The sequence below is a fragment of the Manacus candei genome, unplaced genomic scaffold, assembly GCF_025592945.1.
Source record: "Manacus candei isolate 608988 ecotype Guabito, Panama unplaced genomic scaffold, ASM2559294v1 h1tg000028l, whole genome shotgun sequence".
Classification (NCBI taxonomy): Eukaryota; Metazoa; Chordata; class Aves; order Passeriformes; family Pipridae; genus Manacus; species Manacus candei.
This window is the reverse complement of record NW_026138076.1, coordinates 41,729,282-41,750,111: the sequence shown is the minus strand read 5'-3', so window position 1 is coordinate 41,750,111 and position 20,830 is coordinate 41,729,282. Positions and strand designations below refer to the sequence as shown.

The 20,830-nt window shown below is 37.7% G+C and overlaps 1 protein-coding gene across 3 annotated transcripts in view; it reads right to left on the bottom strand.

Moving 5' to 3' along the window:
- The window catches only part of LRBA (LPS responsive beige-like anchor protein), a 401,405-nt gene that overhangs the window by 35,488 nt on the left and 345,087 nt on the right, over positions 1-20,830 (bottom strand). For 2 of the 3 annotated variants that reach the window (XM_051790889.1, XM_051790890.1), the window contains exons 49-51: positions 9,295-9,384; positions 5,818-6,010; positions 3,087-3,149 (exon numbers count right to left, since the gene is read on the bottom strand). In XM_051790889.1, coding sequence (XP_051646849.1) covers positions 3,087-3,149; positions 5,818-6,010; positions 9,295-9,384 — 346 coding nt within the window. The remainder of the gene's footprint in view (positions 1-3,086; positions 3,150-5,817; positions 6,011-9,294; positions 9,385-20,830) is intronic. The other variant, XM_051790891.1, reaches the window with a different exon arrangement.

Here is a 20,830-nt window from a genome sequence, read left to right as displayed (position 1 = left end):
TTTTGTGGTAGGGACGTTTTCTTTCTAATTCTATTACACTTTTGGAAACAATGCTAATTCCTTGTAGTACACATTCTAAAATAGAAGAACTGCCTTCTTTAAGTCAAAGGCAGCTGAGAAATATAAATGAAATATTTCGCAAAGGCATGATGCGTAAAAACATAATAAGCGTCCTTTCCCCCTTCCTCTAGTATAAGAAATCAAAAATTAGAAACAAAGCAAGGGAATGTAATGATAAGAGAGTACATGAAATATATAATGGCTCAAACACAGCAGGCAACAGAATCGTTATTTCAAAATTGTACACTACTTGGATTTCATAGCAAGCATTGTAATTTAAAAAAAGAGTAACTTCAGTAGACATCACTACCATTTCACAATTTTAGAGCATTGCAAAAAAAATTAACCAGCTTATCTCTCCACAATCACCTTTAGGGCTAAGAGAAAATATTTGCCCCACTTTGATCATCTGATGTTTTACTTCACAGAAGCACAGAACCAATGGGGTTGGAAAAGACCTCTGAGATCATCGAGTCCAACCATTGACCCAACACCACCATGTCAACTACACCATGGCACAAAGTGCCACGTCAAGTCTTTTCTTAAAAACCTCCAAGGACGGTGACTCCACCACTTCCTTGGAATCATCACATCATTTTCTCCAACCATCTTATATTGGGAACCCACAGAATGAACAGGAATCAATTAGTGAAGACATTTTTCATACTATATTTTGTCCTTATTAATCAACGTGTGTGCATATATCTCTAAGTCCCTACATATATATATAATGAAAATCCTACACTGTAGGAAGAACTTTTCAATGTTCCTGAGGGAACTTGATTTCTATCCATGGCAAATAATTTTTCCTGGGCCTGGGTTTGTCTGCCAACTGCTTGAAGCATCATTACTTCCACCCAGGTGGTCCCCTGGACCTGCCTCTGTCCTGGTCTTGTGCTCTTCTTTACTTTTTATTCTTTAACTTCTTTCTGTTCTCACAGGCTTGCTCTCCCCTGAGCCTTGGGCTTATTCCATTTACTCTGTATCAAATCCTTCATTTATTTATGCTTTTGCTATGTTTAAAATGCTGATACTGTCTTGTCCATATGGGTAGCAAATAATTTAGCAAGGTGTTGCCACTTGCTCTGCAGTTAACACATAGCGTGGTCTTGACCGCTGTTGGGGTCGCTTAAAGAGTAACAACAACACATTATAAATGCACAGTTAAACAATCTGTAGGACAAAATAACAGCAAAAAAACTCTCAAAAAGCATACAGATTGACACATGTGGATAAGACCTTCAAAAAATTTCACCTCAAAAAGAAGTCTTCAATTTATGTGATATGAGATATCGCTGGTTTATGTCTTCCTGGGCAACTGGAAAATGAGGAGGGCAGGAACCCTCCTTACAACTAAGACAGCAACAAGGTTCCTGCTATAACCATAAAAGTGTAATTTTGTGGTCCTCTTAGGTGCCATTTCTAGGTAAATGTGTCTAGCCACAATTAAAACCCTTTAATATTACCTACATAATTACTTGTTTGCACCCAATGATGCTACTTAGCAATGACAAAGAAAGCCTCAACCTTTGTAAACTATGTCCAGTGTAATCACAAGGCTGATTTGAGATCTATCATATGAAGAGAATATTACACCATTTTTCAGAATGTGAACATTAATTTTAAAGGTGTTTATACCAAACAAAAGCCAAAGTATTTTATAAATTAAAGGTAGGCCAAAAAGGGAATTTTAATGTTCAGATTATGAAAAAAACACAAAGGATAATAAAAATTTTATGTCCTTCCACATGTTTTTCACAATATGTAAAAAAAAAAAAAAAATCAGACAGGTTCAATGTGATTTTGAGGGTTTTGCTGTAATATTTACAAGTACTTCTAAGATCTTCTTGATAGCAGGTTTTAAAGCAGAATATACATTTCCTGCTCCAAACATCTTTTGGATAAAATCTATCACAGGAAGAAAAGAGAGTTATAGCATGTGTCCTCCTCATTATAAATTGTAACTATTATATTATATTATTCCTATCTTTTTCACTTAAACTACAACCCTGAAATAGTTGGTTTTTAAACTAAGATCGATGTCTAATAGTGCTTGGGGGGCACAGAATCCCGTCTTCTTTGCTGCTGTCCCACAACTAGTTTGTGTTTTGGGGTTAGGTTGTTTGAGTTTTTCTTTTCTGATCCTATATAAGGTTCCATTTGCCACGCTACAGATTCCTGAATTACAGCCCAAGTATGCACTCCCCAAAGTTGGGTCTATAATGAAAGAACTGACCAAACTCTAGCCATGCTAATAGAAAAATCAGCCCTATATGAACTAATAAACCTCTATAATAAAAAGTCATGAGTTGAATCTATTACACTGAGTCATTACATAAAAGAGAGACATTCCTCCACCTCTTTTTAATAAAAGAAAAATATATACAAATTTAACTAGTGAAGCTGATCAAAAGATGCAATACCCTTGAAAAACGAATGCTAATATCTCAATACTAAAATGGAGTGGGCAATATATTTCAACTTTGAAACCGCTTTGCAATTACACATTAATCCCCTCAGCCTGAACAGCAGGTCTATGAAGAAAGGATTGATCTCCTTTAATGATGAAACCCTGGCACTATGGTTTTATTTTTCACAACACGGTGCAGTTAAGAACCCCACTGTTATTATGAAAATTTCCTCAGCAAAGGAGCTCCATCACATTACCAGTGCACCAATTCATCATAACGTGCCTCGCTCCTGCTCATCAACAAGTCTGAGTGATGAAAAGATCCAATATTATCCTGACAGTACTTCATGCACATTCTCAATCACACATTATTACAGCATCCATATTAATTTTCACTGACACGCGTCCTAGGCCTGTTCAAATTAGGCAAACCAACGAGGGGGAGTTGATGAAATACCAGCATAGCCACAGCTCATTGCATTCCAATTTGCATGCAAATGGTTTATCAGGAAAATTCCATTCCCAGCAACCAGCAAGTGAAAAACAACCGTAATCTACACTTCAGGGCCACCATACAGAGCTTAATGAATCGCAAAGAGAGAAGGAAGTGACAGACCTATGAGAGGATCGATTTCCACTGGCAGCTGGTAAGCCTGGTCTTGTACAGCACCTTGATGAGCTGGAATTCAGGAAAGAAGATTTTAAAACTTTGCATTTTTTTAACAGTGAAGCCACATGCATTTTATAAATCAAAGCTAAGGCCTTTTTTTTTTTTTTAACTGTTCAAGATTCTTCTGCATCAATTGAATTAAAAAAAAAAAAATCCAGGTGCTTTCACGGGCTGCTTATTAAACATTTATTTTAGATTAGTGCTATTCTGAATGTATGCCATCAGCAGCAGCTCTGGTCCTGAGCCATAAGCTCTAGCAGATGCTTTACTGGCAATCTCTCCTGTCGCAACAAAACAAAATTAAGTGGTAAAGAGGACTGAAAACAAAATGTGACAACCATCTGCTGACTGTAGCAAATACTATTTTCCTCTTTACTTTTTAAAACACTGCTTTGAACAACTGAAGCACAAAGGACATTTTTTTTAAAAGTCAGTTTATGATGCAGACAGGGAAATCTTGTAGTCATCCAGTATTTAAGGATTCATCCATCACCAAAACCCATTTTATTTGCGAGTTTGCATAGAAGTTAATACATTAATTCTGCCAACCTACATTTCATCTGGGCACTTGGCACACCAGTGAAATGTTTACGTACTGAATTCTCCTTCAGTGTTAGAAAGAAAGTAAGCCTTTTTTTTCTCAGCTTCACTAAAAACAAACAAGCAACCCCTGTCCTCCCCCTAAAAAAAACCAGCCCACAATACATTCTTTGAAGAGAAATGGATAATAACGGTTGAATACTTAAATCTATGATTTTTCCATCTACCATATAAAAATTAGTATCAATAGAAGGATTTCTTACATAAATGATTCATAAGTACATTCAAAGTTCTGCTGCAATAAAACACTAATACAGAGCAAAACACAAAATCTACGTGACAAAACTGAGCATCCTGCTGGGTACCAGTGCCATTAGATGTCAGCAAAGCCACCAAATTCACACACAAAGACAGGAATGGGATTTTTAATTACACATTAGTGACAACTGGTCACTTGGCAACTTAACTTTTTCATCATGATGCCTCATTAGTAAAGACAATGCTTAGCCCACAGCAGGAGATATGGAGTAGTAATGATACCTGCTCTCTAATCCCAGCAGATCCCATTTTGGTATAAATTTGGAAGTCAACAATAGTGAAGGTTAGTCTCAGGAGTCCATAGCCAGATATCTTAAGCACAATACTCCATCAACAGCTTGCAGTTGACAAGTGTGCTCTCAGAGAAGTGGGGCGAGGTGAGTTTTTGTCGGGTTTTGGTTGGTTGGCTTTTGTTTGTTTTGATCTAGGTTTTCTTGAATTTTTTGTAAAGGCAAGACAAGTTTAAAATGTCTCTAAATGAAAAAACAGTGACTCGAAAGCACAGCTTACTGTTCTCCCTTTCAGAGGTGAGGGAAAAACAAATATCTGAAAGTTTTGTTCAGCTCAAACCAGTTGATTACCACAAATCAAAATCAGCTCCTCCCACTTTAGAACCTTCTTTCTTTCCCATGACCATTTTATGTCCACAAAGGCCATTTTTTTAAAAGCCTTGAATATTATATGCCCAAGGTCACACATCCAAGGTATGAGAGGATACTGTCATCCTCCTTTGAAAGAAATCTCAGGAGTCCTGTAATTAGTTCTTGCTTACAACTTGTTATCTAGACAAGTCTCCCTTCTCCTCTTCCTTCCCACCTTTCTTTTTCAGCATTTCTTGGGTGGGTGAAATAATACATAGATGTTTCTATTTGGACAATGTTGAGAGGTAATTTGTAAGAATTAGGAAAAAGTGTGGGAGTCATCTGGCTTTTTTCAAAAAGTAATCAAGGACCATAGGTCAAGATTTCTCAGTAGGAATCTCAGTGATGTAAGTATTTCTCTGGTGCTAACATCTTCTATTTAAGTTATGTGAGTAGAAGCTCTTTTTTCCCTTTCTTGAAAAGCCTTTGACCAAATTTACTGCATACCACTGAAATAAACTACCTTTCCCAGCTTGGGTCTAAGACTGTCATAGTCAGGGAAAGGAGGATGAATGTTTTAGATTGGAAAATATTAGAATTAAAAGTAGAATGACTAAATTCTCCAGTCCAAGACATTTTTAAAGGAAAATTAATTTCATTAGTTGCTATGCAAATGGCTCTGGTGTTTTCTTTTCATACTGACAAATACATAAACACTTAATAACTTTGGGATGCTTAAGGTACAGACTTCCCCATGCATTTTATTTATTAATTCTCATTGAGTGGCTCTAACATCAGATTATGGGGTTTATAATCAACAAGAAAAAGACAGCAGAAAAGATTTCAGACAAGTTCTACATGTTTTAAAACCGTCTTAGACATGATATGGTTCAGGTTTCCAACTGACTGAAAAACAGATTTAAGAGGAAGAGTGTGCCTTTGGCATGACCAAATAGTGATACACTGTTTTTTGTCTTCTTGCATGGTGCCTGATGGCCTGGAAAGCAATATATTGTTGTTACAAACCTTTTGTGTGCTACACATCTCACTACACAATAGCTCAGATTACCTTCTCAAGGAGAAACTAAGTCCACATGTGAAGAACGTGCTGTGTCAAAGGACTGGACTTGCTCTTTCCACTTTAAACTTACAACAGTTCAGCAGCAAATCTTGACAAGACAACGGAAGCACTGCTTTATGGCACGGGTTTCTAAGGCTTCTGACTTTAATTTACTTACCAGGGAGATTATGCCACTTGTTTACAGCAAAGAGCCTGTTTGCAGTAACCGTGATCACGGCAGGAGTGGCCAGGCCAGGCTGGGTGTTGGCTGCCACGTGAGTGACAGGCGAGTTGGACGGGAACTTTAGGACCATGATAACGTCCTGTTGAGCTTGTTCTGTGAACATCAACGGGCTCTGCAGGAGGAGATACTGTTGAGTGCACACAACAAGGACCCAAATACACGGGAAAAGAAAACACAGGGAGGAGAAAAGACGGGACAAGAGAAGGAAGATTGGATTAAAACACACAAAATCAGAGAGCAGCTGCAGAGAAAAGCAAATGCAGTAATAGTGGACAGGCTTGTGGAAAAGACTATTTGAGGTAGAAAAACCTTTACACACACTATTAATCTGAGGGCCTTGCTGAACACAGAGAGTGTCTATATACAAACTTTGCTACAGATCACAGCAGATTAAACTAAAAGTTTTCAGTCACCTATCTCTGCCAAAAGAATTCTCCTTCGTATCTGCAGAGACAGTATGTCAAGGAAAGCAAAGCCTAACTAGGAGGGAAACAAAAAAAAAAAAAGTGAGCAAAAGGAATTCCTGCTCCCAGAGATTTTCTCAAGTTGCATTAAATTGGCAGACTGTAATTCTTTACAAGCCAGAGGAGAACATGAAAGCACATTAAAATAAACAGATACACACATACACTAGATGTATGTTCTGTATATACTTCTGGTGCACAAAAATAAGATTTATGAATGCAAAGTAGAAGACTTCACTGCAAATGTGTTTGAAAGGACAAACATAATTAAATGCAGTTGTAAAGAATATAAAGTGGATGTGATTACAGACGCTACCCTGTGTTGTTTCCAGAATTAATTCAGATTCTCATTTCCAACACATTTTTTTAAGATTTTAGTTTTTTTAGTTTAGTAAGTTGAAAAGTTTAATAACTTTTTAACTAATTGACTAAGAATATTGTAAATGTCGAAGCAAATTACTGAGGACCTTAGATCTGGATATCAAACATGAGGAGAAAAAGCAAAATGTAAGGGGTTTATGACTGTGTGGTGCATCTAAAAAGAGAACCCCATTGAGATGTAGAGGTACGATCATCCTAGTCACCAGTAGCCAGGTTGCTCAAGTATTTGTAATTTTCTAATAAACAAATTAGAGTACTAATGAAGTGTCCTTGGCTGTTTTCCACCTGCAATATTTCATTACATATATGTGTATGTAAGTGCATACATTTAATGTATATTTATACAGAACCAATAAAAAAATTAAATACATTTGCATTTTTATTATCACTCCTTTTTAAAAAGTTATTAAGAGTACTTAGAAAAACATATTGCTCTATGAATTCCTATTTACAGTCTTTGCATAAAGGTGTAAATAAAAGCAACTAATAAGCTACCCAGACACCCTTCTGAGCAAGTGGCTAAAAGCCAATCAATATTATGAGTTAATCCTCCCTGGATGCTCATTCAATTAAAGGTGTCAGTAATGCCTCATCTGATGTGGCCTCAATTAAATCCAGCTATCTGATGGTTGAAAACACAAGGGGATACAGCAACAGCAGCAAAACCAGACAAATAGGCAGCCATCGTGTGACTGCTAATTACTACACCTGGTGTATATTATGGCTTGTGCACTTAACACAGCACGTGGTAGCTTCCAATCCGGCTGTATTCATGCATTCATGCACACACACACACATGTGAAAACAAAACTCAGTAAATAACAGAGCTAGAAATAATTCAAAATTGTGACAGGAAAAATATCCTTGCTGTATTTCAGCTCCAGGAACTACTTTTAAACTGCTTTTAAAACCACCTAATGTAGTGCTATTATAAAATCACGTATTAATACCCACAAAACCGGTCAAAGCAAGTAGAGAACTAAGGACTTTTTTTCTGGGTGTACCCCAGCCCAAAAAACCACAGGAGTTAGAAACAGTTAACATCAGAGAATTTAACTTCTCATATTACGTACTAAATCATTTATATTTCAGCATCATGAAAAACACTATGATAAAACCACACGAACTGCTTCCTAGTATCAAATTTATTCACATAACAATGGGTCTGACAAACACGTCAACAAGCAACTCCTCAAGTTCCTTCTCTTCCTGAAACAAATCCCTTTAAATTAGAGCAAGTGCCTAGTGCATGGCACCATGACAGATGGACACACACATGGCACGGAGCTGCACGAGGGGAGTGTTTGGGCTCTCCAACACCCCTGTTAACAGAGCTCTTCAGAAAGAGAGAGCCCTGTGGGTTGCACACACAAGGCACTGCAGGAAGACTGGGACACTCCGTGGGAGATCCAACGGGCCAGCAGACCATAACCAGCACAACCATCTCTGTGCATCCCTTACAGGGGATCCCAGGGCAGGAGCACGACCACGGCACAGCTGCCCAAGCGTGGTATGTACTGGCTGCAGGAAGGGTGGTGGGGATGGGGGGACACTGAGCTGAGCAGGTCTCATGTACAACAAGTGACCCATTTGAGGGAGGTTAGTAGCTCAATTTGACAAGAAAGTTTAGATTTATCAGACTCCTACACCACAAGATTTGCAATCTACTTTGGAAACATGCCAGATTTTTGTGAAATTTTTTAAAACCTTCTCCACTTCATGTTTTAAAACTATCAACCTTAGTCTGCTTGAGTAGGACATATGTCCTACAGGACATACAAGAAGAAAATGTCTTTTTCTTATATTGCAGTGTAAAATGTTCATCTTAACAATAAGGGAACATAACCTTTTGAAAACTCTGTGAATTAGCAGACCATTAGCTCCACTTGTCAGAATATCACTTAACATACTTAGTTCTGGATCTATGACAACACAAATGATATTTTAAACCCAAAGACTGCACACAACATGATATGAAAAGTAATCAGTAATAAAATAATAGTTTGTATAATAAAATTATATTCGACACAAGTAGAGGTAAAAGGGAAAGCATGTTAATGCTCACTGCCTGGATTTTATCACCCTAGCTTTACTGCAAAACACATTTAGTCACATTCTTTGCTATGTAAGTTTCAGCTCATGAATTCCTAGTAATCCTGGTTTTAGGGGAAAACCTATGCCTGGGGGAAAAGACAAGGAAGTTCCACCTCCTAAATCCATGTTTCTTGGGGAATCTGCCAAAGATTAACTAAATTGTCTCCATGATGACTGGCTCTCACCTGTACAGGTATGGTATTAACAAAAATCAACTGATGAAGTGTTCTTAGATTACACTGACAAAAAAAAGTCTGTACTAGAAATCAATGCAATCCTTTCAGCAATAAATAAAAAAAAAAAAGAGTTAAGCACTGCATACACTCCTACCATATCATAACTCATCTGCTGTTTTTAATAACATAATTCCACGACCACATAAAAGCAAAGTGAAGTGGCCAGTTCTGCAACTTTAAGACAGCAAAGGAAGTGAGCACAACAGCAGGTCACAAAGGGTTAACATGGTACTTACCACCTGCATGGCAGAGCTTCTTGGAGGATGTGGTTCTATGAGCAGTTGGGAAGGGGTCTGTCCAAAACTTCGTATTTGAGCTTCAACAGCCTGGAAAAGGCACAGGCAGGTTTGCATGTTAAGAGGTGCTAATTACAGGCAATAGAACCATAACTGTCACCTGAAAATGTCATTCCACACTTCTGGCTTGTTTCATGTTGAAAATCAAGCCCGTGTGTTCACTGTGGGGCTAAGTGCTTGGCACTGGTACTAAGAATGAGGTAATCACTTTAGTACTGTGGATGCTATTTCCATGAGAAACTCTGCAAAACCTCATCCTGCTCAATGATATTAAACAGAAACAAGCTATTATAATCAGAAACCCTCTTTATTGGCTCCATTTTTCCTTTCTAACACTGGCTTATGCTGTTTGTATCATAACTCAAAAGCAAAAGTTAAGTTCTAAAAAGTTTCTGTAGGTATTAAGAGTGTTCTACTTTCCTTCTATTTAACCTCCACTGCTTAGCTTCACAGCAATGCTGTACTTTTTTCTTACTTTGAGGTTTATTCCAAAAGAGCAAACAACATTAGGATGCATTAAACTAACAACTAATATTAAATGCAGCTAAAGGAGAATGTGAAGGTATGAAAGGTTTTTTAAAGTTTCTCTGTATCTTCAGCAACATGCTTTAGCACTTTCTTCATAGGCAATACATAAAAATATCATCTCATGTTTAGTGATTTCTTAAAAATAATTATTCTGAAATGTGTGAACTTGTACCTCCTGCCTAGGCATGTCCAACTAGTTTTCCATGTTGCCACCTCTTGGCCTACTGGCTTAAAGGTAACAACATTAAGCAGCCAAAATTCAACAAGTTATTCCTTGTCAGACTGGTCCCTGCACTATTCACAGAAATAGGCTGATACTACACAAAATCTTAAATCCTTCATCTCAGTTTACATCTCTTTCATGGTGAGCTGAACTACCCTGCACTTGCTGTGGGATAACAGACTGAACACGGGCCCATACTTCAGTTTCTCTGTTGCACGGAGCACTGAGCTCTACATTCCCAAAAGCATCCAGTGATGTTGAGTACCTAAGGTGAGGCATTACTAGGTTCTATTTTGAAAAGAAGTCTTGAAAATCAGGCCCTTCAAAGAAGTGTTTTAAATGGGATGCTTGAATGCTAAACCACCAAACCACTAGCTACTTTTATAGCTATATGAATACCATCATGCTTTTCTCTCAGATTCTTCTTTTTCATGATTCAACCTTCCTGGAGGCTCCTTACACTTTTATTTGCTATTCTACTTTAGCCACTCATTAAAATTTCTGAGACAATGGGATTTATGCTGATCTTATTGTTGCAAACAACTATTTTTAGATAATAATAAAGACCATTACTAGGACACACAGTGTTCTCCTGTTACAGAAATAACAAAGCCAAAAGTAGAATGCACCTGAGGCCTTAAAATAATCATCCTCTGATAGGAAACATGCCATCCAAAACACTTGATCTTAATACATTTGGCAGGGCTTTTGAAACTTCTGAACTCATCAGAGCAGGAGTTGAAATCACTCTATGACCAGATTCTAACACTCTTGCCCACTCTGGGAAGCGCCATAATCTTCAAAGAACTGATGAATAAGTAAGTTTATCAAAAAGCTGGCTGAAATCTGACATACACACACTGTGATTCCATGAGTGCGTTTTGAGGAACAGCAATATCAGTTCATGAAACACTAAAGCTCACTAAGACCATACAAGTCTCCTTCCTGCTGATGAGACATGCTACATTAAAATTCAAATCTGGGGTTTTGTGACTCGAGATATCAAGGGAATTACAAAGGCTTTGAGGTCTCTTAAGACATGAGGCATTAACAAAGCAACAGCATAATGGTCAGCAGTTCTACCCCTTCCATAAAAGCTGTTAGTTTCAAAACATCCAGATTTTAAAAAGATATGCCTACATTTACTTGCAGATTAAGAGGCATATTTTTATTAGCAAATGGGAATTCTGCTTTGCATTGAGGGTAGCACCAGAAGAATACAGGGGGAGCAGAAAGCAGACTGTCCTTGATGTCAATTATTCTATGCTTGTCAAAATATTTAGGGCAAATCTACAGTCCATAGGATCTACTATTTATTTCCTATTAAATATATAACTAATAAGTTATTCAAAATTAATAAAATATTCTTGAAGCACAACTCCCATGCATTTCTTTTAGAGATGAAAATAGAAGAAAGTGAGGAAATAATAAGCTTCAGATTTGTTAACTTCCTTTTATATTGACTTATGATCAATACAGAAACTTTCATTCCCAAATGCCCACGTTCAGCATTTAAAGGGAATCAGAATTTTTTCTTAATCATGGAATCTGGTATGTCCTTTAATTTCCAATGCTACCACTTGAAATTATAGACTCTTACATAATACCAGTACTAAGTAAGGGAAAATGAAACACAAGATATCACAAATTGATGCAGAGTATTTCAAATTTCCAATACATTCATCATAACAAGAGCCAAAATTGATGTAAAACGAAAAATCAGATGTTATAATTGCTTTAAACCAATGGAAGATCAACAGTCAGGATGCTGTTTTCCACAGTCCAGATCTCAGAGGAACTCACTACCTTCCAGCAATGTAAAAACTGGAAGAGACACAGTTATGATTCCACTCCTTACTCTCACACACGATGCTCATCACAATCACAGTCCTAGACCACCCAACAGCAGCATGAGAACAGCTATTTGTCTCCCACCCATTCTCAGTGCAGAAGAGAATCTCTCTGGGATATTACAAAGAAGTATAAAATATGCTACTCAACCCACCAGTTGATAGCCACTGCCTGTTTTCACAGCGTTCTGTCAGACCTGGGGAAAATTCTGGCCAATGGGACAATGACTTTGCCAAAACCTGTCCCAGAGGATCACAAATTCTCTGTTTTCAGTCTTAACAGTCAGTTTCTACATCCCTGTTCATGATCTAGCTTGAGTTTGTGATGTACAGTTCCATCACAAACAAGTCTTTTAGACTCATTAGGTTCCATCTGGTCCTTCCAAAAAAATACGAGCGTCTACAGTTCCAGGACTGCAGTAGTACCCTGACACTGTCTTTCCCTTTTAGCCAAGAGAACTGGGGAAAATCCACAATCACATCATGTCATACTACAGGTAACAAGGTTTCATAAAACATCAAAACTGCAGATAGAGTATAAAAGCAAAGATACTGGCATCTGTACGTCGTCTTTACTAGTGTCTTCAAGAGATCCAAAAGAAATCTGAACAACTCTTGAGTAAAGGCAACACCACTTGGACAAATATGTCTAGACATAGTGGCTAGACTTCAGAAAAAAAATCTCCTGCATTCCTTCTAATTACCAAGAAAAAATGTAAAGGTTTCTTTATTTAACTTCCACATTTCGTAATAACGACTAAGAGAGTGTATTAGCAACCCCAAATGATTCCCTTCTTTTCCTAGATTGTATTTGAAGTCAACCCAGATGTCGACTCGAGGTTCTGATGTCTCAGTCAGAAGGATCACACACGGAAAGATGACCTTCCTCTGTCAGCAGAAATGTGATGGTGCAGCTACAATCAATCCCCGCTCTCTCAATTTACATAATATTAGAAAGAACCACCAGATGTCAATCAGACTTTTGTTCAACCTGTCAAGGAAAATCAGGCAGGAGCAAGGAATCTTTTCCTCAGAGTTATAGTTAATATCTCCTTTGAAGAAAGCAACCTACTACTTACCTGAGAATATACAGTAAAATGACCAAGAGTCAAAAAGTCATCCACTTGATTTCTAATGAATTACAGCCCAGCTTCTAACTGAGTTTTCAGTATTACTAAGAGACAGACAGCTGCTTCTAGCAGCAAAGGAAGGGCCTGTGATCTCACACTGCTGAATCCCTCTGGAGCATACAACCATTTAGATGACTGTAGGTAGAAATATTTGGGAAATTTCACTAGTTTCACATCTATTAAAGGCACTACCTTTGTTTGAAAGATATCTTTAGCTCTACAAACTCTTATTGCTGAAAGCATGCTGCACAACACAAACTAAAAGATAGTATCGTTCAACATTTTGTTTCATTGCTTCTCAAATATCTCAGTAAAACTGCCTTCTTCCTATTAATCCTCTACAAAAACAAAACTTTGGTAAGGCCAGAATTGTTCCAGATGCTACAACAAGAAGTAATAAAATCAAACAAGGTAAGCAACCCTTTACAATAATCCACACAGTATGCATCTCAAACCACATACTTACATACCACAGTGTTTTGAATGTTAATTAATTTAGAAGCATGAAAGCCATAAGCAAATTTCACAAGTTAACATTTATCTGGTTACCACAATAACCTGTTCCTTAAAAAGTCTCCTAGATCATCTCCTCTTTTCTTAGGGGGTAGGAATTAAGAGAGGAAGAGTAAAAAACTTGAAAACTTGGCTTAGTTATAATGTAGCTTCTGGCCACTGTTTAGTACGGATATTTTCAGTCTCTGAACTTACCCTCTAATCTAACTGTGAAGAAAGTTAATTCAACAGTATGCAGTACCCACCAAATACGGCTGTAAATTTTTTGGGAAGGAGGGTGATGGGGAGGTTGAACATATGGATGCAGTTAAGGTAAAAACAGATGTTTGTTACTTTTCTTTGCAGCAACACTCAGAAACTAAGTCAAAATTGCTTTTTTTTCATGTTTATGTCTGAAAGAACTATAAAATTAAATATGAGGGAGGGCAGGTGGAGGGGAAACTGCAGTGAGTGTCACAGAGAAAGAATGAAACGGTTTTCAGTTTTGAATTCAAATCCTGAAATGAAGGCCCATAATAGTTAAAAGGCAAGACATACACCATTTAACTCCAGATTTAAAGACCTTTAAAGGGACTAGCTCAGAGTTGCTTTCATCATGCCTCCTCAGACACAAAACATTGAACTGCCTGAAGAGTCCAAGGGCACAGCACACACATGTTAAAATGCATGCCTGGGTCTGAGGGCATGACAAGCTACAACCTTACTATTCCCTACAAAGAGGTTGCTTTCAGTGCCCTTGCAGATCTACACCTAAGTATTCCCAGTTACTTCCCAAATCTCTAAGACTTAATTGCCAAACGTTTGAAAACCCAGGTGAAATAACATCATGCATTGTAATACATATTATTTCAGCATACGTGTCACGGACGGAAAACGTTTTGGGTTCATCCTCCATCCTTCTACCCAGTATTTATGTCCAGAAAATAAGAGCCCTTGCAAAAATAATTACTTTGGCTCTCTGCCGCTCCTACCTCACTTTTCAATATTCAAAAAGGTTTACACACATGTTCCTTAGTGAGTTCTATTGGCTTGAGCGATATGCAATAATGATTACTTGCTTTCCCTTTCCTTCCACCCAGATGTTGCTTTACAGCATCAGAGAACACAGACTATTTGACAGGTTTCCCCTCAGACAGTGAAGTTGAATGGCTTAGAGGCCAACTGACGAGCTCCTTTCCCCACGGGACAGTGATTAAAATCAAGCCCTGCTAACAAGTGATCAGAAAACCTCCTCTGACCAGAGAGCCACTTATGCTCCTACAGGAAGAGTCTTAGTTAAATTCCTCCCAGACTGCGGAAACACGGGTAACACTGGCCAAAGAACAAGCACAATTCATAACAACTAGATAAAACTGCTGAAAAGATGCAGAAGACCATAAAGAGAAGCTCTTTGTAGCACCATCTCCCTTGTTTCCTAACAGTCCCCATTAGATCAAGAATGTGAAAAATGGGCAAAATGCTTTTCTGACACAGGCAATGTATATGCTGGCTGACTGTACACCTGCCCTGGGGACATTGCACTACACTTGACCCAAGGAAAAAATACAGCGCTCAAATGTTAGTATCATAAATTCACACACTCCCATTCGCTGTTTTGAAAATAAAATGAGCAGTCTACTTTCTGCATGTCGAACCAGAAAATTGTTTCTCTTGTTTTGACTTCACAAATCAAACCTTTTGAATTGAATCACTTCAAATTTGTGTTTTCTCATTGCTCTACTCACTCAACATAACTGATTTAAGAAAAGTGTCTTTATTAGCTTTGAATTCTTACAAATGGCAGAGAGGGAATGGAGCAAGGACAGAAAAAAGGCTAAAGAAAAGATGTTGCAAGATCAAGAGTTATATACTGTTCTCTAGGTATCATTAAATCCAAGTGCAAAATGTTTGTGATATACCCTCTGTTAACCAAGCAGGGTGTAGAAGGTGCCTGTTACTGCCCACTAATGCAGGTTCTACTTCAACCCAAGCAGCACAGGTTTATGGCTTCAGAGCTGAAGCGTGGGCAGAAATACTGTCAACAGCCCACAGAGGGGGGCATTATTAGAGTACATGAGAGAGTTGCTATGAAGCAAAAAGTGCACAACCTTTGCCTGCTGTGGTGCATGAGGGATGTATGTAACAAAACTGAGTGTGCCTCATTACACAAGAAAACAACAGATACACGTAGAAATTAAAGCCATCAAATTTAAACTAAGCATAGAGGTTTTTCTCCGTTCTTTTTAGCTTCCTTGCAGGAAACACATCTGCTGTATAATATTTTTCTTTTCTTCTTCCCACTCCCCAGTTTCACTTCCTTCTGCCTGCTTAAAATACCAGAGTTGTCTGGAGATCGATTACTAAGTCTAACCAGTTGTTATTTATAAAATCCAAACTACTGCAGATACCTGGAGGGGGAGGGGTTACTCTATGCAGGATTACCTTTTTTCTCAAAGCTATTTGAGATTCAATATATGAATAATACATTATTCCATTTGCATCAGAAAAGTGTAGAAAGGAGCACAGCATAGGATGCCTTCCACCACATCTTTAAAAACAAAACCCCTAACCCAGCTTGCAAACTACACTAAGAAATTTTCTGCGAGAATAAAGAAAAATGAAGTCTTTTTGTCCAGACAAATCAGTATGACAATTACATGGCAATCAAAGTAAAACAGGAAGTAATCACAGTTTGCGAGAATACAAACAGAATCCCCTCAGGGCCAGGCAAGTTGTTCCAATCTGAATATATACATTCCAGGCATATTAAACAGAGGCACAGCACGGCCTGGCTGCAATCTCCAGCTCACGCAGCTGTCCGTCTACTGCGGCGTAATCCCAGCTGCCAATCTGAAAGAAACCAGTTAGTCAGAGCAGACACAACCAACAGAAACAAATGTCACTCAATAATGTTCAGAGGCACTGGGTTCATGGATAATTTCAAACAGTATCTCTGTCTGGAGCACTGATGTGCTCATTCAAAACACCTAAATCTTTGGCTACTGGAAAGAAGCAGATAAAAACCACTAGAACTACAAAAACAGGTCTGGTAGTACTTCAAAGAGACTGACAAAATAAAAAGGGAAAAGAGTTTAAAAAGAGAGTTGAGATGAATTTAAAGACCTGCAAGTAAAACTGTATTCAGTACATGCAAAATCCTAAGCAGCTCTGGGACTGGTTTTTAAAAATATAACCATTTCTGTTTTATTTGAGCACCACAACCAAAATTGTTTCAATCTCTCTTTGCCGTGGCAGATGAAGATTTCAAGAAAGTAACTCACTGCTTCATTTAAATTCAATAATTATCACAGAGAAAACAGTGGTATTGCCACGTGCAATACTCTCAAACTTCATCAATTTCTAGTATTATTCATTTACTCTTCTAAATAGCTAAATATAGTCTCTAAAACTTGCTACCTTCTCACAGTGTACTTGCTACTTAGCTGATCCCAAATATTCTGATATAAAACTTTCTTCTCTGGAAAAAAGCAATCCAATCCAATCCAATCTGTTAGCATTCCACAGAATTTCTTAAACTCTGATGTCATCTCTATTTATTAAATAAAAAAGTTTAATTAAAATAAAACATTTCAATCTGAAGGAGGTTAATACACTGATGTAAAAATCCAAAAATTAATGGTCTTTAAACTCTTATGTGATCATCTTTCAGAATGTGTAACAATTGTGAAAAAGAAACAAATAATTAATTTTGCTAAGCTATGAAATACATTTATTTAAACTCTCCTAACCACTACATGCAAGACCAAACCTGCTGTTTCCAAACTACGGGGAAAATACTCTCTCAGAGTCTTCTACTGCAATGAATGAACTTTTTGTTATTATTTAATAGCATTTAACATTTAACTGAGACTTGATTTTTAGACACTGCTTGAGGAAAAGCACCTTCGTCGACCATAAGCTTTCTCACTCAAGCAGCAGCTATTGATCAAACAGAACTAATAACTAAAATAATAAAGTGTGGTAAGTAAATACCACACACATCTACAGACACAGTGGGAACACTGACGAGCTAGATACCCTAGGCTGCAACAAGCAAATAGAATGAAAACATTGCAAACAAAATTTTTTAGTTTCCCAATTACTGTGAAAGTCAATTGTTTGGACAGCATAAAGAACCTGCAAATAATCAAAGCATGCTGATGACACAAAGAAATTTTTGTAGCCTATTCACTTCCATGTTTCATTCAAGCTAAATGACTTAGTATATGATAACTGTAGCTATCATACAGAAGTATACCTCATCCTTTCCACATATGGAAGAGGAAAAGAAGTTTAAAAATAGAAATAATTTCTATTAAAAAAGTTATTTTTGAAGGATTATGAACATGGCTTTTATCCATACCTTGTTTACCTTGTGATTACTCTCTCTTATTTAATGCTGGCCAACAAATATGTCAGGTATCTAAGACTGACCAGCCAGGCACAAATGAAAATGTAACGAGCCCAGGGGGTCTCAAGACCTCTCTGGCTCTGATAGATCCACAAGACAGGTCAAGCAAGAAGAGGTGAGGGAACTGACTGCGCTGAAAATTTCTATCTTTGAATTTCAATCAGAGGCTGAGGAAAAAAGCATCCTGTGCTGAAGAACTAATTTACATTAGTTACCTCCTTTCAAAAAGCGTTAATACTTCCAGCCAAAGCATCTCAGTCCTATTTTAATTAACTCCAAACTATCCTTTACCTGCTGGATAGAGAAGCAGAAGCAGCAGGTAAAATTAGAATCTATTCTATAATGAAGGATAAAAGAGAACAACATATTTTTCTGGATCAGAACCTAGTCGAGTACTTTCCAGGTCTGTTTCTAAGCACTGTAGTAAATATTTAAGTTGAGACAAAGGGCAATAAATCCCCATTTGTCATGTCAAACTCTGGATTGAATGGAATCAAAGATGCACCACACCTCCCAGATATCACAGTAAACACTTGCTTTATGCTCATTTTGCCTGTTCACTCCAACACCACAAGCAGGTCACAGCGTGAGCTGAGGTGTGAGAACTAATAGGGAAATGACACTGAGTGGTGGCGGGAATGGTGCTCCTGTTATTTTAATGCTCTTTTCACTAGAAGAAAGTACTTCCTTTCATGGGAGAGTCCTGCTGCCCAGACAAGCTGATTTCCTGGAGCAGTGCTACCTGCCCACACGGGAGGCCCTGCCTGTGTCACGCACTCTTGCTCTGGGTGCCTTCCCTGGAAAAGACCAGGACCAAGCATGAGTTTGGTTGCATTGCCAAGTCCACCTCTCCTTAGCCATGAAGTATGCTTCCTTTAAAAACAGCTTTCTTAATTCTGGTTACGTATAACTGTATTTTAGAATAGATCTGCAATTAAAACAAGACCAACGTTAAACATTTATTTGTTTTTTTCACACTGTTCCTGTGCTGTACAACATCAAGGGTGCCATCTGTGCAACACACTTCTGGCCAGAGATGATTCAAAGGTCGATTCTACAATACTCTGAATTTTGCCTGCATGAATTCGTTACTTACTGAATTCAGCACATCTAAATTTACTGCTCTGTGACAGTATTTTATAACCATTTTATTCTACATTTTAAAACTCATCACAGCCACAAAGACTGTTGCCCATCTTGCTAAAACCAGACTGATCATTTTCCCAACTATTTAGTAAATGTTAACTATGCTATAAATACAAATTGTGTTTATACACTGTGAAAGATTCACTGTTGTCAGGGTTTTCCAGCTGAGTTAGAGCTGAAATATGCTATTAACTCCCACCATGAACACAGCTAAAAGAGAGGCCAAAATGCTTTCTCTGGGATAAGATATCAGATCTGCTACTGCTGTCATGAAACTGGGGTCATGTAAACTAAACATCCTTGTAACTTCTTTTGGAAAGCACAGAAGTCTCTCAAACTGTAAATATTTAAAAATAAAATAAGACTAATAAGAGATAGGTCCAAGATGCACAAAACTTACCCAAAGATATTAATCTTGAGCAACATTTAAAAGCTATTATCCATAAAATAATTTATCCCATATGCCTTTAAGCTGAAAATGAAAGAATTATTTTCTCACTGTATATAATCAGAAGTGGCACATTCAAATAACATACCGAATGCTGTGTCCACGCTGATTCTTCACAATTTTTGAAACTCCTCAGTTCATATGGAAATAAAATATCATCAAGAGAAAGAAAAGTGCCGAGAGAATGGAGAAAGCTGTGCTTCCTAATGTTAAACAGACTACCTTCGTGTAACAAAAAGGCACCTTCTCTTCAAAGGAAGAAGTATAAAACAACAGAACCATTTAAGGCTAAAAGCAAATCGCCTGATGGGGGTTATTAATTGCATGGGACTTATACTTGTGTTTTTTGAGCTATTATTGCTAATTTAAAAATCATTAGTCTTCCGTAATTGCTGACTTCAAAGATCATATCAGATGCTATTTTAATTTTTAATTTTTTTTTAATTTTTAAATATGGTTAGGTGCTTTTTGATAAGAGTGGTAGAAAATTCAGAATGCTTCCTGAGGTGCAGGGGTCCCTGGATAAACCAACGATGCATTCTCCAGGTAATATTTTGTCTTCCCAGTATTAACTTCATCTCTTTTCTTTGCTCTTATCCAGTGTTTACACTAACTACACAGGAGTATCAGTGGAAAAATGGACTTCTAATTAGTAACAGTGAATCTGAGTGCAGCCCAGATTCACAAACATCCTTTGTGAATCTAAGCCAGAGACAAGAGAAATTTCTATTCTTCTGATCGAGACTCTGATGAAATACCCACAAATCAGTCCAAGATGCAAACTATTTTCTACAGATTGTGCTTCAGCTCTTAATCAGTTGCTTGTCCAAATGACTTACATGTAATTCTGCTTTTTTTTTTTCTCCATTCTTGGATAGCTATGGCAAAAAGAGAGCAGAACTTGTGATAAGAAGGTGCTGTGAATTCTCTCCAGAACAGCAGGATGACATTTATCTGTGCTACATGACTCCTCCTTGCCTCTTCTATAGGCATCAAAAAAGAGCCCTTCTATGGCACATCTTGCGTTTGGGAGTTTCACAGATCAAAATACGGTGCTCAAGAGCAAGTCAACAGAAGGTAGAGATACAGCACACCTCTGCTGGCAAATACAGCATTTTCCACTGGAAAGATGGTTACTGCTTGTCAACTGAACAGCAGCTTCCCTCTGCAGCTGTAACCTCCTTCAGTAAGATTCAAGTACAAGGATCAAAGTCAATGACAATGCTACTAAAATGGTTCGAGGGAAAA